General features: G+C 50.0%; 3 protein-coding genes across 3 annotated transcripts; all 3 read right to left on the reverse strand.

Annotated features, from left to right (window-relative positions):
• Positions 1-1159: 1159 nt before the first annotated feature.
• Positions 1160-2314, reverse strand: LOC117134925 (actin cytoskeleton-regulatory complex protein pan-1). Its single transcript, XM_033294430.1, has 2 exons — positions 2100-2314; positions 1160-2038 (listed from the first exon to the last, which is right to left on the reverse strand). The coding sequence occupies exons 1-2, from the start codon at positions 2154-2156 to the stop codon at positions 1190-1192; spliced, it is 906 nt and encodes a 301-aa protein (XP_033150321.1). The 5' UTR covers positions 2157-2314; the 3' UTR covers positions 1160-1189.
• Positions 2315-2538: 224 nt separating this feature from the next.
• LOC117134952 (putative 60S ribosomal protein L33) lies at positions 2539-3053 on the reverse strand. Its single transcript, XM_033294575.1, has 2 exons — positions 2889-3053; positions 2539-2809 (listed from the first exon to the last, which is right to left on the reverse strand). The coding sequence occupies exons 1-2, from the start codon at positions 2949-2951 to the stop codon at positions 2687-2689; spliced, it is 186 nt and encodes a 61-aa protein (XP_033150466.1). The 5' UTR covers positions 2952-3053; the 3' UTR covers positions 2539-2686.
• Positions 3054-3246: 193 nt separating this feature from the next.
• Positions 3247-22931, reverse strand: LOC117134953 (probable E3 ubiquitin-protein ligase HERC2). Its single transcript, XM_033294576.1, is given in 12 exon segments — positions 3247-3910; positions 3970-4146; positions 4206-4689; positions 4751-11464; positions 14238-15686; positions 15813-17611; positions 17668-17827; positions 17891-19398; positions 19460-20025; positions 20511-21649; positions 21819-21862; positions 21865-22931. Coding segments are annotated over 12 exon segments (14874 nt in total). The 5' UTR covers positions 22546-22931; the 3' UTR covers positions 3247-3757.
• Positions 22932-22987: the final 56 nt, after the last annotated feature.

The raw sequence follows: 22987 nt of genomic DNA on the forward strand, positions 1-22987 counted from the left end.
GCTTAGAAACTTAGAAACTTAGAATTTCCCTGTTTCGCACATGGACAATTATATGTTGCGTGTTCGCGCGTCGCGAAACCAACATCCTTATTTATTTACGCACCGAAAAAAAAAAAACTAAAAATATTGTTTACCAGAAAGCACTATATTAATTAACTGTATATATGTACCGCAGTGGACATTTATTGGCCGATATAATGATGATGCTGTTTTGTATTCAATTAAAGATTTGATACAACTTTCAAAAATATATTAATCACTCTTCTTTTTCTATTCAAATTATGCCTTCCATTGTTGCTTGACGATGCTATTGCCAATGTCACTCCTTTAAAGAGTCTCTTTATATATAAATCGATATAAATCTTTTATAAATAAAGGTGATAATAATAATTATTGTTCAACTAAATTTGGTTCACATTAATAGGAAAGTGGTACGAAGTTCACCGGGTCATCTAGTTATAAATAATTTGTCCCTTTAATTAAAGCTGGAATTCGGAGTTTAGCACATATTGCCATTATGGTTAAGTCTATATAGTGTGTTCCAAATAGACTTCAAATGATTTTTTGGGACATATTTTTGTTGCGATGACAATATACATATGTTAAAAGCGGAGCTCCAAAAACAAGCAAGAAACTATGTATTTTTTATTTAACAATGTTTTGGTTCGTGTTTCTATAGAATAATATAATTAAAATTGAATTATTGTCTTTTGCAAGGAACTGAAAACATTGCAATATGTCTTAATAAAATCCCAAAACGAAGATCAAAATTATCTTAATTCTCTCTACTTAAAATATCTTTAGCTTCTAACACGCGTTTTAACGTTGTGTAAGTAGATCCCTATCTGGTTGGACAATCTAGTTGTTGCATTTTAAAGTTTTTGAGCTCAAATATGTTCTTTGTTGTATTTTGTCATATTTCTACAATTGAGTAAGTACATCAATATGTCCAAGAACTTAATCACTTCAAGATCAATCAACTGTGTTGTATGTGCAGCACAACGACAAACTTGAATATTGCCTGTTAATACACAGGGCACTTTTTCTATTAAGTTTTTACTTAAATATTTTTTATGAAAAATGTATGACAATATTTAGGAGAGCTACGATTTTTTTTTTTTAATTTATTTGACTTGTAATTTAGAGTAGCTTTTTTTTAAACCCAGTCGTTAGTTCCTGCAAATACCTTTCACTCATCGTCGTAATCCTCGTAGAACATATCTGAGCCAAAGTCATCGTTGAAGCAAGGATAGCGTATCTGCTGCTGGGGCTGCGGATTGGGCATCGGTGTCTGTGTGGGCGACGGTGTTTCGGGCAGCTCAACTTCTGGCGTGGCTGGGTGCTCTTGTTCTTCGCCAGCAATGTTGGGTACACATGCGCGTGGTGCAGTGCGTCGATGGCGACTTAAAAGCGTACTGTTTGCCTCATATTCGGAGCCAGCGTAGTTCTGCTCCTCGCTGCTGGCGACGGCGGTACTTGCCGCATTGCAACAGCTGCAAGTACGGCCATCATCGCATTCGACGCCGTTGGCAGCACTGCTGGATGTGTCACCCAGCACGGCGCCAATCACATTTCGCAGCACACGCGAAGCGGCCTCCTGCATGTGACCCATGACCTCCCGCGCTGCATGCGACGTCACCATGCTAGCCTCAAGATGTGGTTCATCGAGCTCTGGCCGCTGTATCGCTTGTTGATCGTGCCGTATATGCTGCTTGGTGGACTCCACATGCCGATGGCTATCCTCGCAAGGACATTTGCGACGCGGCGGCGTTGCGGAGGCACCACCAGATGGCGGCGGAGGTGGTGGTGGATCGTGACCACCTTCATCGCGTGCCGCGCGACGTTGACGTTCCGATTCGCGATCACGGCAAACTGCGCAGTTAGACTCTGCCTCCTGCTCGGCATGTGCACTAGGCGGAGTTACCTCCTTATCACAGGCACAATTCGGATCATCCGCTGACAGCTTCTCCCCGCTGCCTCGTCGCACGCGATAAAACAAATAGATCAAAGCGAATGTGGCATAAGTGGCCTTAGCAACCTGCAGTGAATACACTTAGCTAATAAATATTTGTTTTTACCTTATTATTGACAGCACTTACATTAGCGCGTCCGGCTGTGGTGTTGCTGTTGAAAAGTTTCTTTAATCCCTCCGCCATGGCAGACAAAGCGATTAGCTGCAGAGAATTTAGATTGAAAATGTGCCTGGAATTTGTGTTTGTGTCCGGGTCTGGCTGGATATGTTCAGAATACAATACAATACCCTACGGCATAGACTGCTTGGGTATAAATCTTTTACATTTCAGCCAATAATCGATTTCCATGTTTAGCAAGCGTCGATTGATGTTGTGATTTTGAAATTTGAATTTGAAATTTAGTCACAACATTTTGTTGCATCGATTTATGTGCTAATCGAAAATTTATAGATTTTTAAAATTTGAGTCGTACTCTAAGCACTGAATTTGACCAACAAAATAGAGTATATATGTACTATACTATTTATAATAATTTAAATATATTTTCAAACTATAAAAATAGCAGCGACAATGATTATATGCTTTTATTAACACACAACGGAACACACAAGATTTGGTAGCGGTTGGAAAGAGTTGGAAGTATAATAGAATATCTGCCATGTTTGTACCATATATCAATAGCCAGAGGATCTTTGATGGAGTTCTATGAATGTTTACTGTAGCAACTTTTGCTGACACCGTTTGCAATATAGATTCACATCGCGACGCTTGGAATTGCGACGCATCTTGACCAGCATATAGATGATGCCCACGGAAGCCCAAGTGGCCTTGGCAACCTATGTATGTATGTATATATATATAAATTTTAGGATATAGTACCAATAATTTGTCTTTTGTATATGTAACTATGCTTACATTGGCGCGACCACGCAGTGTGTTGCTATCGAAGATCTCTTTGAACTTGAAATTATCCGACATCTTGCGATTTCGAGCAATAATTTTTAATAATAAAATTTTCAACAGCTTTGGTTATGGAAATATTATTTCTAGCGTTCTTTTAATATTTTTGGGAACGAAGACAAACAGTCAAAGGCTTACTGTGCTTATATAACAACAATTGCGTTGACAAGTAAATCAAAATCGACGAACTTTCGATTTGGCTTATTCATTGTTTTCTTGCTCAAAACTAAAGTTGCACATAACTAAAATTGATCATCGTAAGCATTAAATGTTCAATAAGATCTTCAAGTTTCATTATTATTGCATTATTATTATATGTATATAATATAGGTATATTTGTATTTTTTTTTTAGCTTAAATCAATTCGTCGCAAACTTTCCTCTTACAATTTTCAGTTGCTAAATCTATAAACTCTGTTGTCAATGTTAAGCTGCATTTATGCATAAGTATATGGGTATGTGTGTGTATTTATAAATTAATATTTGTATGCATATAATTATGAGTGGGGTGTTTTTTTTAACTAGACTTTAAGCATATGGAAATAACATTAACATTTTGCTTTTAAATTTTTGGTGTGGGCTCAAATATTAATATGTATGTATGTATGTCTCTCTCTCTCTCTCTCTCTCTCTCTCTCTCTCTCTCTCTCTATCTCTATCGCTTTCTCGTTATCCAACAACACCAGTCTCTCGCTGTCTCTTTTGTTTTCGTTTATATGTAACTCTAGCTTGCTCATTTCTGTGCTAAAAAGCGTTTCAAGTGCGTATGTGTTAATAAAATTTTTGCTTTGTAAATTTTCTTTCTTGTTATCATTGCATTGTTCCTTAGCCTTCATGGCTACCAACCGACTCCAGATCGCTGTTATCCTCGCTACCAGTCGCCTCGGTGGGTTCACCCATGGCCACGCGAGCATACTCGTCCGTATCGATGCTTTTGCAGAAGTGTATCGCATATTTGAGCTTCTCAAGCAGCACAGCCTGTAAATAATCATAGCTTGAATTCGAGTTTAAATAATTGGCATTTCGGGAGCACTTACCTTGCACGAGTATCGCGGCATCTTAAGCAGAAAGAAGCACGTGTAGCTTTCGGGCAGAAAATGATCAGGCGGATTTTTCTCGAGCACCTGTAGCACAAAGTCGCGTCCACGAAAATCGGCAATGGTGCGCGGCAAGCGCGTGCGTCCCCACACAAAGCGCAGGAATAGAGAACGCTCCTGCTCGAATAGGTTTGGTTATTGAAGTCTTCGAGTTGCAATCAATTTCGTTGACTCACCTGATTGGTAAACTCCTCCATGACCTCCCAGAACCAATTCACCAACGCCGAGCTGGGATCGAAGCCTTTGTAGGTGGCCACCGACTTAAGCAGGCCAAGTGGAATGTCTGGCGACCCGCACACCATGGCCTGCAACTCGGCGGCGGAAAAGAGGGACAGCAGTGGCACAGGTATAACCTTGGACATGCCATCGCGCACCGCTTTCACCTGCTCATCGAACTCGTGCAGCCGAAAGCTGAGCGCCAGACGCACATACTCCGCCCGGTTTCGGGGCGTAATATGGGTATATCTGGTGGACAGTGGCACTTCATGGCCGCGTGCAGAGGACGTGGAAAAGGGCAGCTCTAGCGTATTGAACAACTTGTCATCATCCTCCATGTTGCTAATACACAGCAAGCCGGCGACATAGTCGCGATCCACCTCGGTGAGATCAGTGGGACGCAGATGCTCGCCGGTCAGCTGACGCCAGACAGGCTCGGCCAAGCTGCAAGGAAACGAATTTTAATTAATTGCATTGACGGAGCAGGCTGGCCGATTCCACTTACTTAAGACTCAAGGGTGAACCGGTGCGCACCGCAATGCCCATGAGCACGCCCAGAAAGCGGAACATGTTCATCTGGAGCACGGACGTAAGCGTGGGATCCAGTAGAAAGCAGTCACGATTGGCGCCTGCCTCGCCCCGCCCATTGGGCGTGCTTATCAGCAAGGGCACGCTGCCATTCTGCAGCTCATCGCACATCTCAGCAATGGACTCGCTATAGCCACCGCCGCAATCGTCTACGCTCTCGCCGACAAACTTGACCTTCCAGACACGATGCGGCAGCGCCAGTGCCTCCTGCGTCAGCAGCGGCAACTTCTGCACCATCTGACCAAAGACGCTTTTCATGCCATCGATGCCAGCAAGTCCGTTGCAGCGGCTGCGGGAACGCTTCACCTGTATGCGGTTGAGCTCGATGACAGGTCCATGCTGCTTATCGCGCACCATGGTGGTCTGTATGACCTTGCGAAAGGCGGCCTCCTTGATGTTGTACACCAGCACGTCCTTGAGTGCACCCAGGCTAAGATCACCTTGTATAGGCAGCATGGCCAGGCAAGGGCACAGCAGCTCCGAGAAGTGATGGAGCAGTATGAGACGTGCGTGGAGCACCTCGGGCGCCAACTCACGCACCAAATCGTACTCCAAAGGCGGATTTGGCAGCGGTCGCAGGCGTTCGCTCAGCTGCGAGGTGGACAGGGCCAGCGTGTGCGCGGAGCCACAGGTGACCTTGACTATGTGCTTGCCCTGCAGCGCAGCGACCAGACGTGGACGCTGTATGGCGGTCACCGTCCCATCCCCAAGCTGGCCCTCATCGTTGTCACCCCAGGTATAGACCTCGCCCCCGTCGCTGCAGGCGACACAATGCAGAGAGCCCGTAGCAATGGATATAATCTTTTTGCCTTGCAGCGCCGCCACCTTCTTGGGACGACGTACATGATCCACAGAGCCATGACCCAGACGATGGAAGTCGCCCTTGCCCCAGGTGTAGACAGCGCCGGACTTAGTCAGCGCCACAGAGAACTGTGAGCCGCACTCCACCTTGATGACGCCCAGGCCGGCTAGACTCTCAATCTTGTAGGGCAGCTTGCAGCCATCGCTGCCGCCGCGTCCCAGCTTGCCATAGTCGCCGTCACCCCAGCTCCATACATTGTCGTCCTCCGTGATGCAGAGCGTCTGCGCATCACCCGAGCCGCAGGCAATGTCGGTGGCGCGAAAGCCAAGCAGCGCCTCCACCAGCTTGGGCCGCAGCTGATCCTCCGAGTCGCCATGTCCCAGTCGCCCATACCGTCCCTTGCCCCATGTGAGCACATGCCCACTGGCCGTAATGGCAGCCGAGTGGGCGCTGCCACACGCTATATCTACTACATTCATGCCGCTGAGGTACTCAATTAGCTTGGGACGATCGTAGCTCATGCGATTGCCATGACCCAGCTTACCATCCTCGCCCTCGCCCCAAGCGTAGACTTCACCCTCCGTGGTGAGCGCCAGACAGTGTTTGCCGCCCGAATTCACCGCCACCTTTTTTACAAACACATGTTGCAGGGAGCCCAGGAGCGTTGGAATGGCCCAAGAGTCGCCGCCGCCCACTCCTAGCCGGCCACCTGAGCCGTAGCCCGTGGCGAATAGCTTACCATCCGGTGTTACGGCAAACAAGGACTGCTCACCGCCGGCCAACTGCACGGGTCGCAGCAGGGACAGCGCTTCACAAGGCGTGGGGGTCTTAATGCGGCTGCCCTCCAGTCCGCCCAGTTGTCCACGATGATTGTGGCCCCAGCCGTAGATGGTGCTGGCGCCGCCCCAGCTCAACGACCAGTCGTCCGGCCGTCGGTTAAGCCACTGCAGCAGCTGCGCATCATGTGGCGCCTTAAACAGCTGATGGCTTTCATGCAGTAGCGTCTGCAAGCTGAAGATACGATGCTGCTTTTCCAAGCTGACATCAGCTTGCGGCGGCGCCGACAGCTGCTGCTCCGAGGCGTTGCTCAGGCTGCTGGAGCTCAAGCTGGTCATGGAGCTAAGCGGCGAGGTTTGTGTGGTACTGACCACCGTCGCCGTCGTTGGTGCCGGCAACATCTCCGCGAACTTGTTGCGCACCTCCAGGCAGAAGAGGCGTGGCAGCTCCGTGCGGCGTATTAAAGCCTGCGCTACCCGCACAGCAATGCAGTAGCGTCTAAACCAGGCCCACTTGTGTGCTTCGCCATTCACAGGCGTGCTTGCTGCTCCTCCTGCTGCGCCAGCTGTTGTGCTACTGCTGCTACTGGGCAGCACTGCATCCAGTTGCATATCGCAGGCCAGCTCCGCTAGTGTCTTGAAGTAGTCTGAGTGCATTAGGTGTATGCCCGCACGCACCAACGGCTCCTCATACTCATACTGACGCAACAACTCCGGGATTAGCGGCAAGAGTATGCCCGACAGCGCGGACTCTGATGGTGCAGCGGCGCGTGTCTGATCGGAGAGGAGCACGGCGTGCATTTGGCGTAGAGCCCAGATACGCTGAGATGTACTCAGCACGCTTAGCTGCGCACTGGAGGCCAGGGCAGCGCAGAGGCGTAGGAGTAGCGCTGGCTGGCGCGGCACAAGACGCGCATCCAACAGCGCCATGACCAAAGCCATCGAGGGCTGTGAGAGAACGGCGCGATCGGAGCCGCTTTCGCCGAGCGTAGCCGCGGGCATAATGGCGTGCACCCAGAACCGCCAGCCCCAGCCATTCACGGAACTGTCGGAACTGAATTTCCAACGCAGCTCCTCGCCCGGCACGCGTATTTCAGGCGCCCAGTGGGCGAATTCCCGGCCGGAACGCATGGCCAGCACGCGTCCAGCGGTGTCCATGATGACCAAGGGATCATTGCGCTTCTCTGTACTGCACTGGCTGTCGAATTCGATACGGAGTTGCTCGGCGCCAGCAATGCGCACGCTGCCGCTTATGTTCATGTTGTCTACGTAGGGATGACTGCTCTCCTGCATGACCGGCTTGGGCAGCTTGCCCAGGCAATGACGCGCCGTGCACAAATCCTCCAGTTCTGTGATGCACGTTTCCAGCAGCATGGCAGCGATGCTGGGTTGACTGGACAGCTGCATCAACGTCTCCGCTATGGTCTGGGCGGTGCTGGCCACCCCGCACCGTCCACAGACGGCCAGCTTGAGCAACTCCACCAGCGACTTGGCCTCGGACTCCTGCAGCAGTGTCGCAAAGTCATCCAGACCCGCCAGGCAGTGAGTCGCGGACTGCGCCAGCATCTGCTCTTCCTGCAGCATGGTGGCTGCCATCACGGACATGGCGCTGGCCGACATTCCGCCCGCACCCGACATAGCCGAGGCGCTCAGCGAGCCCGTCAAGCTATGGAAGGCGCTGAGCGTGGGTTGTGCTGACACCACCGCCATTGTTGCCGCCACTGGAGCAACTGCATCCTCAGGGGTGGGCTGCTCTGTCAAGGCGTTGACATCAGCGGGTGCTTCACCGCCGCCTTGCGTAATGGTGGACAGTTGCGCGGGCGGCTCCTCTGGCTCTAGCTGGCGCGTGCTCAGCTGCTGCTCCTTGTAGTTCACCTTGGCATGGCTGGTGAGGGCGGCCACAATCAGCTGGCGCGCCTGCAGGATGCTCATGGCGCGCAGCACATGCGACAAGGCCGCCTGCCGCGCTGCCGCAGTGTCCAAATCTAAGCCAGCAGACAAGGAGCATAGTAGACTGTAGCTGGAGCTGGGGCTGCAGTTGTTGGTGCTGCTCTGCTTCAGTTCCAGCTGCTTGATCGACGTATCCACGCTGCACTCCTCATAGATGCCCAAGCTGCTGCCTCCCAGCGGATCTCTGGTGCTGGCGAAGGGCACTGGACCGCGCTTTTCTTCTTCCGCACCGCCATTGGCTAGCCCCCAGGCCATCGAGTGCGAGCTCCCGCAGGCCACGCGATTTACAAACACCGCGTCCAGTCCGATGACCAGCGCCGGTTTCTTGTTCACAAACGTATTGCCGCTGCCCTGCTGTCCATGGTCATTGTCACCCCAGGCATACACCTGGCCTGCATCCGTCACTGCGAGGCAGTGCAGCGCACCCACAGCCACGTGTATGACGCGCCTGCCACGCAGTCCACCAATGGGCTGCGGCTTGCGTACATGCTGATCCCCGCCATGTCCCAGCCGGTAGTAGTCACCCTTGCCCCAGGTCCACACCTCACCAGCTCGCGTCAGCGCCAGACTGAATTGCGCTCCACACTCAATTTGTATGACCCCGATGCCGGAGAGGCGCTCAATCTCATGCGGCAATGCGGATCCTTCACTGCCACCGCGTCCCAGCTTACCAAAGTCACCATCGCCCCAGCTGTAAACAGCGCCGTCCTCGGTCAGCGCCAGAGTCTGCGCATCACGACTGCCACAGGCCACCTGGATGACGCGCTTGCCGGTCAGCGCCGTCACTAGCTTGGGCTTGAGCTGCGTAGCATTGTCGCCATGTCCCAGGCGCCCGTACTCACCCAGACCCCAGGTATAGAGCTCGCCCTGGCTGCTGATGGCCGCTGAGTGCGAACTGCCGCAGGCTATGTCGCGGATCTTCTTGGCACGCAGTGCTTCTATGAGTCGTGGACGCTCCAGACTGCTTCGATTTCCATGTCCCAGCTTGCCGTCCTCGCCCTCGCCCCAGCTGAACACCTTGCCGTCCCTTGTGAGCGCCAATGCGTGCTTGCCGCCCGAGTGCACCGCTACCTTCTTGACCATATACTGATGCAACACTGGCAGCTGCTGTGGCAGCGGCACGTTGTGGCTAACGCCTAGCCCCAGTCGGCCATTTGTGCCCTCGCCGCATGCATAGACTTTGCCATCGTGGCTGACCACGAAGAGCGACTTGGAGCCACCGGCTATGTGTGTAGGACGCAGGCGACTGATACTGGGGGAGTAGCTGGGCACTTTCACCTTGGATCCCTTGAGCCCGCCCAGCTGCTCTTTGTCGTTTAATCCCCAGACCATCACCGAGCAGGGCAACTCTTGCTCCTCTGATGCTGGCGTGGATGCGACTGCGGCCGCGGCTCCTGCAACTGTCCCTCCGCTTGCTGCTGTCGTTTCCATATATTCACCCGCTAGAAACTGCGCGTTGACAAGCAGCTGCTGCAAATCCGGCTGCTGGCGGCGGCCCACAAACTCCAGGCCGTGCACCTTGCACTGAATACCATTGTTCTGGCACTGCTTGATTACGATCTCAATCCAGGGATAGTAAACAGGCACTTGTTGCATCAGCACCACACGTCTGACACTGGCACTCACGGGTATCCACGTGTACTCCTTCAGACTGTCCAGGCAATCGCCAACGCGCACCTCAATGAGCGACGGCATGTGGGAGTGATCCGCAGGACTCACGCGTAGCGCTAGACTCTGCACAAGGACACACTCGTGCAGCTCTAGCCGTATCCAGTGGCGGGCAGTACCGCTGGAGCAGCTTTGCCATGCCTGACCGCCACCCTCCAGCAGATGCCGAGCAGCTGCCTCATTGGAGCTCACACTTAGGGCACGTATGCAGCGTGACCAATCCTCGATAAGATCCGCCTGCTCCGCTTGCGATTGCGAAGTCAGTTGTGAGGGCTGTGATGCGTGCTCCACTTCGCTGGTCAATCCTGTCCAACTGTGCTTGGGAAACTGCACGCTCAGATGCTTGCCCTGCAGCGATGTGACCACTCCCACCATGCCCGCTCCCTGCTTTAACAGACGCACTCTGGTGCCAACTTGTAGGCGTGGCTGATGCAACGCAGCCGGCGCCACCAGCTCAATGTGCACAAAGCACACCCAATATGTAGCACCATGGTTTCGCCAATCCACCTGCACATTGAGATCATGCAGTCCCTCCGTATCCACGATAAGTACCGTGCCTTGATCCCCCGCCTTGATCTCCTCGAAGTCGCGACAGCAGCGCACCAGCATACCTGGCTGCACCAGACCACGCACATAGAGTGCGTATTGATCTGGGGTCGAGAAATCAGCGCGCTTCAAATACTTATCCGTGCTATCCGTCTCCGCTTCCGCATCCCCATCCGCATCCGGCAACTGTCTTGCGCTGCTGTCGCTGCTGCTGTCGCTGCCACAGCTCTGGCTGCTGCTGCTGCGCATGGGCGACTGCGTCTGTTGTAGGTCTTCCTCCTCAGGCTCTATGGTGTTGGCGCACACATCAGGATGCTCGAGTATCCATTGCACTATCTGCTCCGGGGTGGCCACCAGTTCCGCCTGCAACGTCAGCTGCTTCAAGGCCAGCTCCACATTATGTCGCGTAAATCCCATTTCCATAATCTGCTCTATGAGCTGTCCATCGGTAGCCAGCACCAGCTTGGGTTGAAGCTGTGACTGCTGCTGCTGTTGCTGTTGCTCCTTGACCACATTGTACACAGGCACTCCATGCACCATGGTTGGCTGCGCCGGACTATTAAGCAGTAACGGCTTCAGCTGATCCTCCGCATTCAGCTGATCATGAGCTTGGCTGGCCAAAGACTGCATGCAATTTAGAGCCGCCGTTGCCAGTTCGGAGTAACTGTAGCAGGCTTTCACGGGCGATGGCTGCGTCGCTCGCAGTAGCAGCGATTGTATTAGGAGCTGCTCCGCCTGCTGTGACTCCACACCAACTGATGGAGATGTCGCTTTAATATCCGGCTGTGATTGTTGCTCTTGTTCTGGTTCATGTTTCTGTTCTTGATCTTGATTGTGATCTTGTTCTTGTTGTGGTGACTGCTGCTGCAAGGCGCCATAGTTGTAGTCACTAGAAAGAGTATGAGCGCAAATAATAACTTTAAATTAGAGTGTGTAAGTATGTACTTGCTAACATATTGTAAATGTTTTGGTTTCTCGAAGCAAATGTGAAAAAAAATTGTGCGCTTCGATTGCTCAAAACGTCTAAGCGCGTAATTTTCTCTTGAAGAGAACATTTCTGTTTATTAGTTTCAGTTTTAAAGTGCTGTGTAGATAAAAGTTAATATAAAATTATGATTGATTTAATTGACTTTTTGAGTAAATAATATATATAAATAAATGTATATAAAATGTTAACGAAAACAATGTCAGCCCAACAGTTTAGAGGATTGGCAAAGCACTAAGTCTAATTATTGTTCAGCAGAAAGACAACGATGAACTGACTGAAATAGTAAGTGTAATATACGAGCCCAAACCACTATTAATTCGTACGGTAACGATATTTTGGAGTGTGCCATTTTCAATGACTTCTAATTTTTAATAGTAGAAATTTTATATGCAAGTATATATATCATAAAAAAGGTTATTTTATTATCTTCATTTTGGTATATAACAATATATACGTTTTATATAAATAAACCTGATTTAAGTCTATGAATAAAACTTACTTTTTTTGGCTTTGAAAATATTGACATATATATAATTTCGTACAGCAACCAAAATTTATAAATAACTTATTGGTGGCCTTCATATTTTTTAATAATTGCATTGATTCGTTTTTGCATTGTATTTAAGAGCTTTGTGGAAGTATTTGAAATAATTTTTAATTTAGTTGTAATTTTAGGTAAATTAATATTATGTTTCTTAAATTTGAAGCATACCGCATATGCTCTTAAATGTGACTGTCTTAAGATCATTTTGAACTAAATTTGACAAAAATCGCTTGTTTTTTCTGCGCACAGTGACTAAATTAGGATAAATCATAATTTACATTAGGTGATCTGTGATTAACTAAAATACAACTAAAATATAACTAAACTATAACTCCAAAATAGTCCACAAAGCTCTTAAATACAATGCAAAAACGAATCAATGCAATTATTAAAAATAATGAAGGCACCAATAAGTTTTACTTAATAAATATTGGTGCCGTACGAATTAATAATGGTCAAATAATTTCAAGCACAAAAAAGTAGTTTTATTCAAATAGACTTAAATCAAGAGTTTATTATAAAAACGTATTATTGTTATATACCATAAATTAAAGATTTATTATCGTCACCTTTTTATGATAATATACTTGCATAATAATTAATTTCTACCTAATTAAAAATTAGAAGTCCAATTGAAAATGGCTAACACTCCAAAATATCGTTACCGTACGAATTAATAGTGGTTTGGGCTCGTAGTAAGTTTTACATTTTAATTTGAGTCTGATTTTCAGAAACAATTTCTACGAAAAACAGGCGGAGACGGACCCACACTTAATAACTTTAAATTCTCTTTTGATTACAAATATTACTAATTAAGTTTTGCATGTGATATTAATCTAAAACGATCGAAAATCAACTAAAATATAACTCAAACAAGTGGACAGGTTAAAGTTGGGCGCCACCAACATTTAAATACACTTGAACTAGTTATTATTGGACAAAAACATACACACACACACAGCTCGTTTCGCTGTTATGCGTCAGCCACGACGCCTGCCGCTAGCGTGTCGGCAGCGACGTTTGTATGGAGCGTCAGCAAGCGCTACCCGCTGTCTATATTGAATTGAAATGTAAATAATTCCTAATTATCCGATCGTTCTGAATTTTTCACAATCGGTCGAAAAAATGACTAGGCAATTTTGTGATTTATTCAGAATTTAAAGATTTTACTCGCCTTAATATCGTTTTTTTTTCGATTTGCGGGGGAGGGGAAGGAAAAAAAAAAAAATAAAAATAAATAGCGTAATGTCCTGGATATAGGAGCACCTACATACCAAAATTTGGTTCCTCTAGCTCTTAAAGTGCTGACGGAACACACTCATACAGACGGACGAACGGACGGACGGACAGACATGCAGACAGTTGGGCAGTCGGTCAGTTGAGTTGAGGGCATCAAGAATATATACACTTTATGGGGTCTTCTACGGCTCCCTTCCCTGTTACATACATTTGAGCAAACTTCATATAACCCGTTTGGGGTTTTGCTCGCTGGCACGTCGAACATTTACAAACAAATCAAATTTGCATCAGAATTTCATTTATCTTGTTGTCAGTTATCTATAACTAGTTATAAAGTAGATCATTATATAATACTTTTAAAAGTGAGCCGTCAACAATAAGACACTAAATAAGAAATAACAACTACTACAAAAGGTTAATAAGCTGGAATAAGCAACAAAATTATGATTTGAATTTAAATTAAACATATTAATGTTACTCCTCAAAAGTTTTAGAAATTAAATTTTGGAAAACGATAGAGAGATACACTGTACAGCAATGCAAATAATTATAAGAAACAAATTTGATTCCTGCCGGAGATAAAATGCACGAAAAACTTTTTTATAAATATTGAGCCCACTCTATAAAAGTGTTAGATGAAACTATTTTATAATCTGTTAGGTCTTCCTGCTTTCCGTACAAACGTATCACATGGTCTAGAGCTTTTTATACAAGATCTTCTAAATTTATTTGTATGTACTGTTTGTCGTTCAGGTGAGTTAGCACTGAAGTTTGAGTCTTTCAACAATAAATATGCATAATGACGACGACAATGCCTAGAGACTAAGATTGGTGACACACCATAGTTAACAATAGTTAATAGTTATTTCATGCATCTGTATCTATACGCACCCATTGCTGCTCTTCTCTGTCTGCGTCGTCGAATGTTCATCCTCATCCGCTTGAGTTTCCACTGCTGCCTTGACCACAGCCAGGCTGCTTGGCTCCCGACCGTCTGCGAGGCTTACGCGCTCTGTGTGTGCTTCCGCACTGGGTTCCACCTGGGTATAGCACACGGCGGGCGCACGTTGCTTGAGAATCTTGCGTAGCGCTGCCTGGTGGCGATAGAGCACTCCGTTGGTATGAAGCACGGCTAGCTGGAGCTGCTGGCTGCGTAGCAGACGGACATCCAGGCGACCGTCGCTGGCGTTGAACAGTTGCTCATGGGCTTGGGGAGCGTGGCCTCCATAAAGTAGCACAGTCCAAGCATTGAGCAGCATTTCGTTCATGGGCAAACGCGACAAACTAAATACGCTGTGATCCAGTTGGCTGAGCAGCGTGGCCAATGGTACTTTGACCAGACCAGTCGGCGTAGATGCGGCATTGGAGGCACAGCTGTGGGCGAGCAGGCAGCGTCCCTTGTGCGTAAAGCTGGCAATGATCATGGGCGCACCTTCGTTATAGCACTGCAATCCAACGCGTGGACGCAGATCGTAACCACCCATAGTGCTAAGCACGCCGAGCACAAAGCTGTGCTCTGCTTCCACTTGCGCCGGTACTGGCGCCTCCTCCTGCAGGAGCTCAGCTACTACGCAGAGCTTCTGCGCCATGAAGGAGTTGATGACTGCGTTCCAGTGCGGTAGCGTGTGCAGCCGACGCAGCAGCGCCACCAGCTCTTCGGCCACACTCCCGGAGTGCGAGGCAGTGAGTAGCAGACGTGACTTGCCGTTGTCCGTCGACTGCAGCGAGACATCGCCCGGACAGTGCAGCGCTAGGCGACCCAAGCAGGCAAACAGCTGACGGATCAGTTGGGCCATGCGCGGTTCCTCCTCGGTGTTCCAGTGAGCCAGGATGCACTGCAGCAAGCGTAGACAATGAAGCTGTCTATAGACGCCTCGCTCATTGCCCGCCGGCTGCTCCAAAAGCGTCAGATAATGCCGTAGCCAGTGCGGAGCACTTAGCTCCAGACACAGCCGCCCACAGTCGCCTGAAATGGCGCGTATGAATCCCAGATTGAGCCAATCCAGGCTCTGCACCACGTTCGCCAGCGTTGGCTTGGGATCGAGTATGGCACGGAACATGCTGGTGATGCCCCGCAACGCATGCTTGTCCAGCTGACTGCCATACAGCCCGCTGCCTATGGCCAGAATCTGCAATAGCTTGGCCGCGCAATGGCGCAGCAGCTTCGTGGGATGGGACTCACTGCTGGGTGGCACCTCATAGCCGGTCAGCTCCTCGCGCTCTGGCTCTGTAGGCGATGCCACGTTCAGATTGCTGTCCGCCAGCTGAAGATCATACTGGCCCTCCTTGCCCATCCGATATGAGTTGGTGCTGCCAGTGTACCACTCCACGCGCACCCATCTGCCAAAAGAGAAAGAGAGAGAGAGAGAGAGAGAGAGAGAGAGAGACAGATAGAGAGGAGCGAAAGAGAGAGATAGAGCGTTAAATCAATAAGAAAAAGAAGAAGTGTGAAAGTGTTATACTCACCCATCCTCGCCCACCTCGCTGATGATGCGTCCTTCTCCAGGTGGATTGCCATCCTGATCACCCCACTTCCAGTCGGAGCCGCGCACAATCCGTGTGCCAATCTTCATGAGCTTAGCCAGCTCTGGGCCGCTTAGCTGGGCCTTGGAGCACTTCTGCTTGAGCACGCTGTCCTCATAGAGCACGCTTAGTTCGCCCAGCATACGTCGCGACGACGCGTCGCCACCCGTTTGAGAGAGCAATCCCAGCACCGTGCCCAGCAGTCCGGAGTTGATGAGCAGCGCCAGCTCATTAGCACCCAGCTGCTTAGCTAGCAAACCGAACACACTTAGCAGAAAGCGTGCGCGTGGCAAGCGCTTGAGCAACACATAGGTGCTCAGGTTGCAGCTATCCTTGCCTTGACGCGTCACGCACTGCTGCTCCTGGTTGACCAACTGGCGAAGCTGCCGCACTGCCCAGTCAAGCACTTGAGACTGCGCCAGCAGCAGCTTGGTCTTCTGATATGCGCTCACCATATTTAACTGGTCTAGCACATTATGTGTAGCAGCCAGTCCAGCGCTGGCTTTCAGCTGCGCCCCGAGATAGCCGTTGAGCAGCGAGTACTGGGCGGCATCCAGCAGGCCATGGAGCTCTAACATCTGCTGCACCATTTCTAAACCGGCCAGACGCTGCTGGCAGCGCTGCATCTGACAGTACATAGCACGGCGTGCGGTGTCTACATCGCAGTTGTCCTGCAGGGCAAAGTCCACAATGTTCTCCATCAGCGTTTCGTCCAGCTGAACATGGGCGTGCAGCTGACGCTCGTGCAGGCGTCGCAGCAATGTTTCCTGCTCATCCAGTTGCTGTTGCTGCTGCTGCTTAGGCTTCTTTTCCGACTGCTCCAGAATTAACAGCTCCGACTGTTGTTGTTGTTGTTGTTGTTGCTGCTGTTGGATGCTCACATTCAGTAGATCCTCAGGCTTGGCCAGCACCACCACGGGCTGCTGCTTGGCCAGTCTTAGCTCCTGTAGCAGTCGCCGCACCAACAGCCTAAATCTGGGTAATTTATGCAAAATGGGCAGACGCCTTAGGGCCAACTGCTGCAGACCACGCGCGGGTCGCACTTCGTAGAGCAGAAAGCGCAGGCGCTCGCAGATGGGCGCACATACCTCCTTGTAGCTGCGATTCATTTGCTGACGCCGTCGCACCACTGACCATTTAGTCTGGTGCACCAGCCGAATGATCTCAGTGAGCGGATTTGGCAGAGCTTGCAGCTCGCATAGCTCCGGTGACTGCTCCAACGCCTGCAGCACCAGGGCGCCCATGTATTGATGTCTGATGATTACCGCCGTTAGCAGTCTATCCAGCTCCTGCACTGGATGCTCCAGAGCGAATTCCTGATGCCACATTAGGTTATGCGCTTTGCAATAGCGCTCACTCAGGGCCAGCCAGGCGCTGACCAAGGGCTCGCCCAGTCTCGTCTCGGCTAGGTTATTAATGAAGCCATCGATACGACATTGCAGCTGCTCGCCGTGGCGGCGTCGTTGCGGTAGCGATGGCAGCTGCGCATGCTCCGCGTTGGGCGTGTTTCCAGCCGTGCTGTGACTACTGCGTGCCTCACCCTTTTCCTCATCGAATGGATTGTTGGGTTGCAGCAAGAGCAGTCCTCCGCTCAGTAGCAGCGACTTTTGCAGCGGGCACTGCTGCTCCGCGGGCTGAAGCGCCAGGCCGCTGCACATCAAGTTGGCCACCATTCCCAGCAGCTGCGACAACGTGCACTCCGAGCTGAAGTGCGTCAAACGTGTGGCAGCGGGTGTGTTTAGCTACGGAGAAGAAGAATTACTATAGTGGATGTACTAGTGATTAAGCATATACTTACCTTCTCCTCATTTTGCGCCTGGTTGGCCAAGTACTTGCCCAGCTTGTGATGTTGCAGCAGTTTTTCCATGGCATTACGGTGGCCGGGCGTACTCAACTCTGTTGTCAGATCCTTGCCCAGCCCGTGCTCCAACAGTAGACGCAACTGTTCCGAGTCACAACTATTCAAATAGATAGAGTTATGTGAGCATACTCTGGGGTGTGTAGTAAGTAATTGAATGCACCTGAAACCCGTAAGATCGCACACATAGCCCGCAAGTATCATGCAACGATGGCCGTCGAGCAGCATGTTGTCCACGTCGGTACGCCGCACGTAGAAGGTCTCGGGATCCACGCTAGAAGCGGTCTGGGCCAAGCCCTTGGGTCCGTTGCGGCAAATGATTCCCGGCCAGCCCATGTCGTCGCCGTCGCGTAGCTCACCCTCGCCGAGCGCACGATTGAGGCGATCCAGGACACGCAGCAGCGGTAAACAGAGACGCGTCCAACACAGGTTGGGCAGGCACAATGGGCGATCTCGCTTAAGCAGCACCAGACCCACGAGCAGCTCATTGAGCAGCGCATCCGAGATGTCCGACTGCAGCAACTGACTCAAGGCGGCGCTTAACGGATGCTGCGCACCCGCCGCGGGCACTTCCATCTGGGCATCGCGGCACTGCAGCAGCAGCTCTTGCGCCTGCTGCAGCGTGCTCACGCAGGCGGGGATCAGACTCTGCAGATATTGTGCCAGCAGCGCTTCGGCCGCGACAGTGTCCTCGTCCAGTCGCGATTGATGTACATGCGACAGGAGCAAACGCTGGAAGCGATGCAATAGACTCAAGCTAGGCGACTGCGCACACGTCACTGGCTCCAAGATTACCTTCGGCTGCTTGACGAGTAGCTGCAGTGAGAGACGCGTTTGCGTCAAAGCGGCATTGTTGCCCACCAGCCGCGTGATGAGCTGCAGCAGCGGCAGATGCGAGCCATCGGCACAGTCTGTGGCACAGCTGCTGCTTTCCATGCGTATGGCATGCTGCAGCGCTGTCTCCAAGCCACCCTCTGTCATCAGCGAGCTCACTAGCAGTTCGGTCATAAAGCGATGCCCCGCCGAGCAAGCCTGCGCCGGCTCCGATGGCAGCAGCGCCGTAAGCGTCTGCGCACGCTCCGCTGCCGTGGGCAGGAGCACGCTCCAGCCGTCCTGCAGCGCCTGCTGTGCCGCAAACTGTATTGTGCGCAGCACCTGGCTGCCACCAGCCAAGCTTAGTATTCGCGTCTTCAGACTGCCAAGAAGTCGTTCGCCGCTGGCCAGACCCACGGCACGCGGCTCCACGCCATTGTGTATAAGGGCGAGAAGCTGCAGCCGCAAGAGATTCAAGCAAGCTACCGCTATGCACTCCGACTCCTGGTTCGGTGTCTGGCGATTATCCTGCGTGGCACTCGCACTGCACATGCCCAGCAGCTGGTCCAGCAGTCGAAATGTTAGCTCACACAGATCTATGACAAACGGTGCTCGCAGCAATACGCCCTGCCGCATGCCCTGCGTCCAGATGAGACTCTGTGTGGCGGTGCAAGCAATTCCACTCGCAGGCAGCGTCGGTAGCGCCACAAGCGTGGGCTGCCGCAGTAGCGGTTCGCTACAAATGCTAGACGGGCAGATTTGCTGGCTATCGTTGCGTCCCCAGCCAAAGAGCTCCCCACTACTGCTCAATGCCAGACAGTGAGAAACGCCCACAGCAACGTCCACGATGCGCTTGTGCTGCAAAAGAAATATGCAAATGAACCTATAATCGGTAAATAATAGAAATACTACCACTCACCTGCAGTCCCGTTATTAGCTTGGGCACACTACAACCCTGCACATTGCGTTCCACCAGCTGATGCCCCAAGCAGCCCGCCTTGCCCCAGCTGTAGAGCTGACCATCACTGCTCAGCGCAAGAGAGAGCTGCGAGCCCGCATAGATGCGTTGCACACGTGGCAGGCAGTCGATGATCTGAGGCAGCAAGCTGCTGTTGCAACTGCCGTTGCCCAGCTTGCCATAGTCGCCGTCGCCCCAGGCATAAACCATGCCAGTGGAGGTTAGACAGAGTGTATGGGCATCACCGCTGCCTAGCGCCATGTCGATGACTTGGTAATCCTTTAGCGCCGTCACCATGGTGGGCAAGTACTGATCATCCGAGTTTCCATGACCCAGGCGCCCGTAGGTGCCGCGACCCCAGGTAAACACATTGCCGCGGCAACTGATGGCAGCGCTGTATGAGCACCCGCTGTACACCGCCTTGACGCAGCGCGTCAGCGCCTCAATCTTGGTGGGCTGCTCCCTTGCGTGGCTATCACCATGGCCCAAGCAACGTGCCTCGCCCATACCCCAGGAATAGGCGTTGTCTAATTAAATACAAAGATGAAACACAAATATTTGTGCGAAGAAAGCAATTTTAAAAATTGTTCATGTATTCAAGTATATAAAAAAAATAAAATAAAAATTATAATTTGAATTTTTAAATTGAATTTAGTCCTTTATATAAATATAATTTTTTTTTAATTTTATACATAGATTTTAAAAAAATAACTTATTGGTTTGCAATATTTAATTTCTTTTAATATTTTTGTATCTTGAAATTGCCATGAAAGTTAAATTGTTTTGCAGATCATATACGGATTATATATTAGTAGAAAAATCTTGTATAATTCAAACTAAATAAACAAATATTTAAAAAATATATAATTTTATAATTTTTGTATAAGAATCTTTGATTTATTAGTGAGGCATAAATAAATAATTGAACACAAATTTAATGTCGGGTAACAAATTATAAAATTTTGCAAATAAATTAATAAATAGTAAAATTTTGCTGATTTGCATGACTCACTGTTGCTATCGACGGCAAGGAAATGATGGCCTTCACAGTGGGCTGCAATGGCAACAATGGTCTCGTTGGCAGTATCAGCGCACTCAATGAGCTCCGGCGGTGCCTCCGGCTTGGCAATAAACCAGTGGTAGAGTTTGCCTTCCATGCTGAGCATGAGTACAACCTCCTCACTGCAGGCAATCTGCTTGAGTTGAAATTGGCAATTGAGAAGCGGCATAGAGGACTGTTGCACGCAACCAGGTGCAGGCTCTACGGTAAAGCCATGCTGCTCTTTGGAGAGCGTGGGCCAGCCCAGAGCATAGATGCGCTGCTGTTCAACAAAACTGTTATTGTTGGAGTTGTTACTACTGGTTTTGGCAACTACTGTTGCAGTGTGAGGCAACAGACTGCTCGGCATATGTGGCTGCACTAGACGATCCAGATGAGAGATTATGACAACTGCGGCACGACGTAGGTCTACAATAGCAGCGCTGCTCTTGGGCAGCATTAAAAACCGCAAAAAGGTCTCTGTAGCGCTGGCCATGGGCGTGGGTTCGCTGCCAGCTGAATTGCTGGTGCTGCTAGGGACAGTTCTTGTTGTGCCCAAACGTTGATAACGCTGCAAAATGCGAAGCAGAGGAGCGCCAGTTTTTCGCGGCATGTCACGGTTATCGCCGTTAGCACTACCGTGCGAATGTCCATGGCTGTTGTCCTGATCCTTTTCCCACAGTAACAGCAGCAGCACTACGCATTCTAGTGTGGCAGCGAGCGTGCCCTTCTGCACACCCAACTCCAGTAGCAGACAGAGCGCCGTATGGCGATCCGCCAGCGGTGCCAAGCAGCGTCCACCCATGGGATCACCCAAGGCCACAAGTCGTAGAAATTTAATGGAGCGCTCCATAACATCCAGCCAGAGCGGCGACAGCTCGGCATCCACATCGAAAAGCGTTGCCTCTGGCAGCTCTTGTAGCGACTCGAGTGCCTCGCTCAAAAGCTCGCTGCACATTTCCGTATCCTCGCCGGAGCGCCAGGCACGCCGTAAAAATGCAAAGCTAAAGTTAAGGGCAGCACGAGTGCCGACGCGGGCCAAGCCCAAAGCGGCATGTTCCTCCAAATGTGGTGCACGCTTTGGCTCGAGTTTCTTGCCAGCAGGCGCGACGCTGTCATCGATAGGCTGGCGAGAAAGAAGAGAATTAACAAATATATAAGGTATATATTTAAAAGAATTTGTAATTGGTAATGACTTCAGCATACTAATCTAACAATGACGTATATTTGAAGTTGATCCTAAAGTCAACACACACCCGTTCCCCCTGGTATACCATGTACTTACCTGTTGTTGTTGCTGCTGCTGCTGCTGCTGTTGTTGTTCCTGTTGAGGCTGTTGGTGGTGGGTGCGTTTCAGTGCCACATAGTATCGTTCATAGATGTAAAGCTGCTGGCGGAGCTGCTGCGCCGAAAGGCAATTGCCAGCAGCACGCAGAGCCAGCTCATGCAGTTCAGCAATAAGCGAGCGTTGGCAATCCCGCTTAGCCTGTAAGTTCGGCGGTTGGCTCCAAAGCCAGCTGCTAAGCGTAAGCTCTGTAGCATGCTGTTGACCAGCGGCCGCTTGCTGGGCCGCCGCCGAGGTAAGTTTTTTGATGGCATTATCGGAGTCCAAGGGTCGGCAACTGTCGCAGTTACAGATAGAGAGGGGACCGCAGTATTCCGGCTGGCAGCAGGCACATTGTAGCTGCTTGGCGCCACAATAGTGTTTCCCATCATCGCCCAGATAGGATAGTTGTCCGCCAGCATTGAGTAGCGCCGGTGTCGGCGATGAGACCAATTCGCAGTCCTGTATGAGATGGTTCCACAGCACGGCACCTTCGGAGGCGTTGCGCAAGCAGGCAATGAGATCAGCGCGCAGCCATTTGGCGTCCAAATACGGCAGCGGGCGTAAATAGAGATCAGCGGTGCTCGTGAGACTGTGAAAACCTTGACTGGATTCGTCGGCAGCGCCGCCCGCAGCGGTAGTTGTAGCTACGCCCGCATTGCCGTTACCCAGACGATTGTACATAACGGTCCAGCAATTATACCGCAATTATATTCCGAATATATTCTCTAGACTAAGGGCATGCAATCATCGATGTCTACCAGTAATAACATGGCACAAGTTCACTTTTATTTTCACTTGAAAGTTGTATTTTTCTTCTGTTTGTCCGCTTTGTAGTTGTGATTCTAATACTTTTTTGGTGTGGACTAAGTGAGAGAAGAAGAGTTACATAGTTTACTGTCAGCGATAGGTGGTAAGGTTCTTGCTGTCCACGGAGGTGTTACTGTAGTATCTCTGTCAATGTCGTTACACATACAACAAACACACACATCAGCCATGCAGGCAAGCACACACACGAACGCACATACATTTTCACAAAAAGTGGTTTTGCGTTAGAATAGTTCACAGTTTTTGTTCTTTTCCGTTGCCACTTTAACTAAAATGCCATAATTTGGCACTTACACTT

Source organism: Drosophila busckii, chromosome X (genome assembly GCF_011750605.1).
Source record: "Drosophila busckii strain San Diego stock center, stock number 13000-0081.31 chromosome X, ASM1175060v1, whole genome shotgun sequence".
Taxonomy (NCBI): domain Eukaryota; kingdom Metazoa; phylum Arthropoda; class Insecta; order Diptera; family Drosophilidae; genus Drosophila; species Drosophila busckii.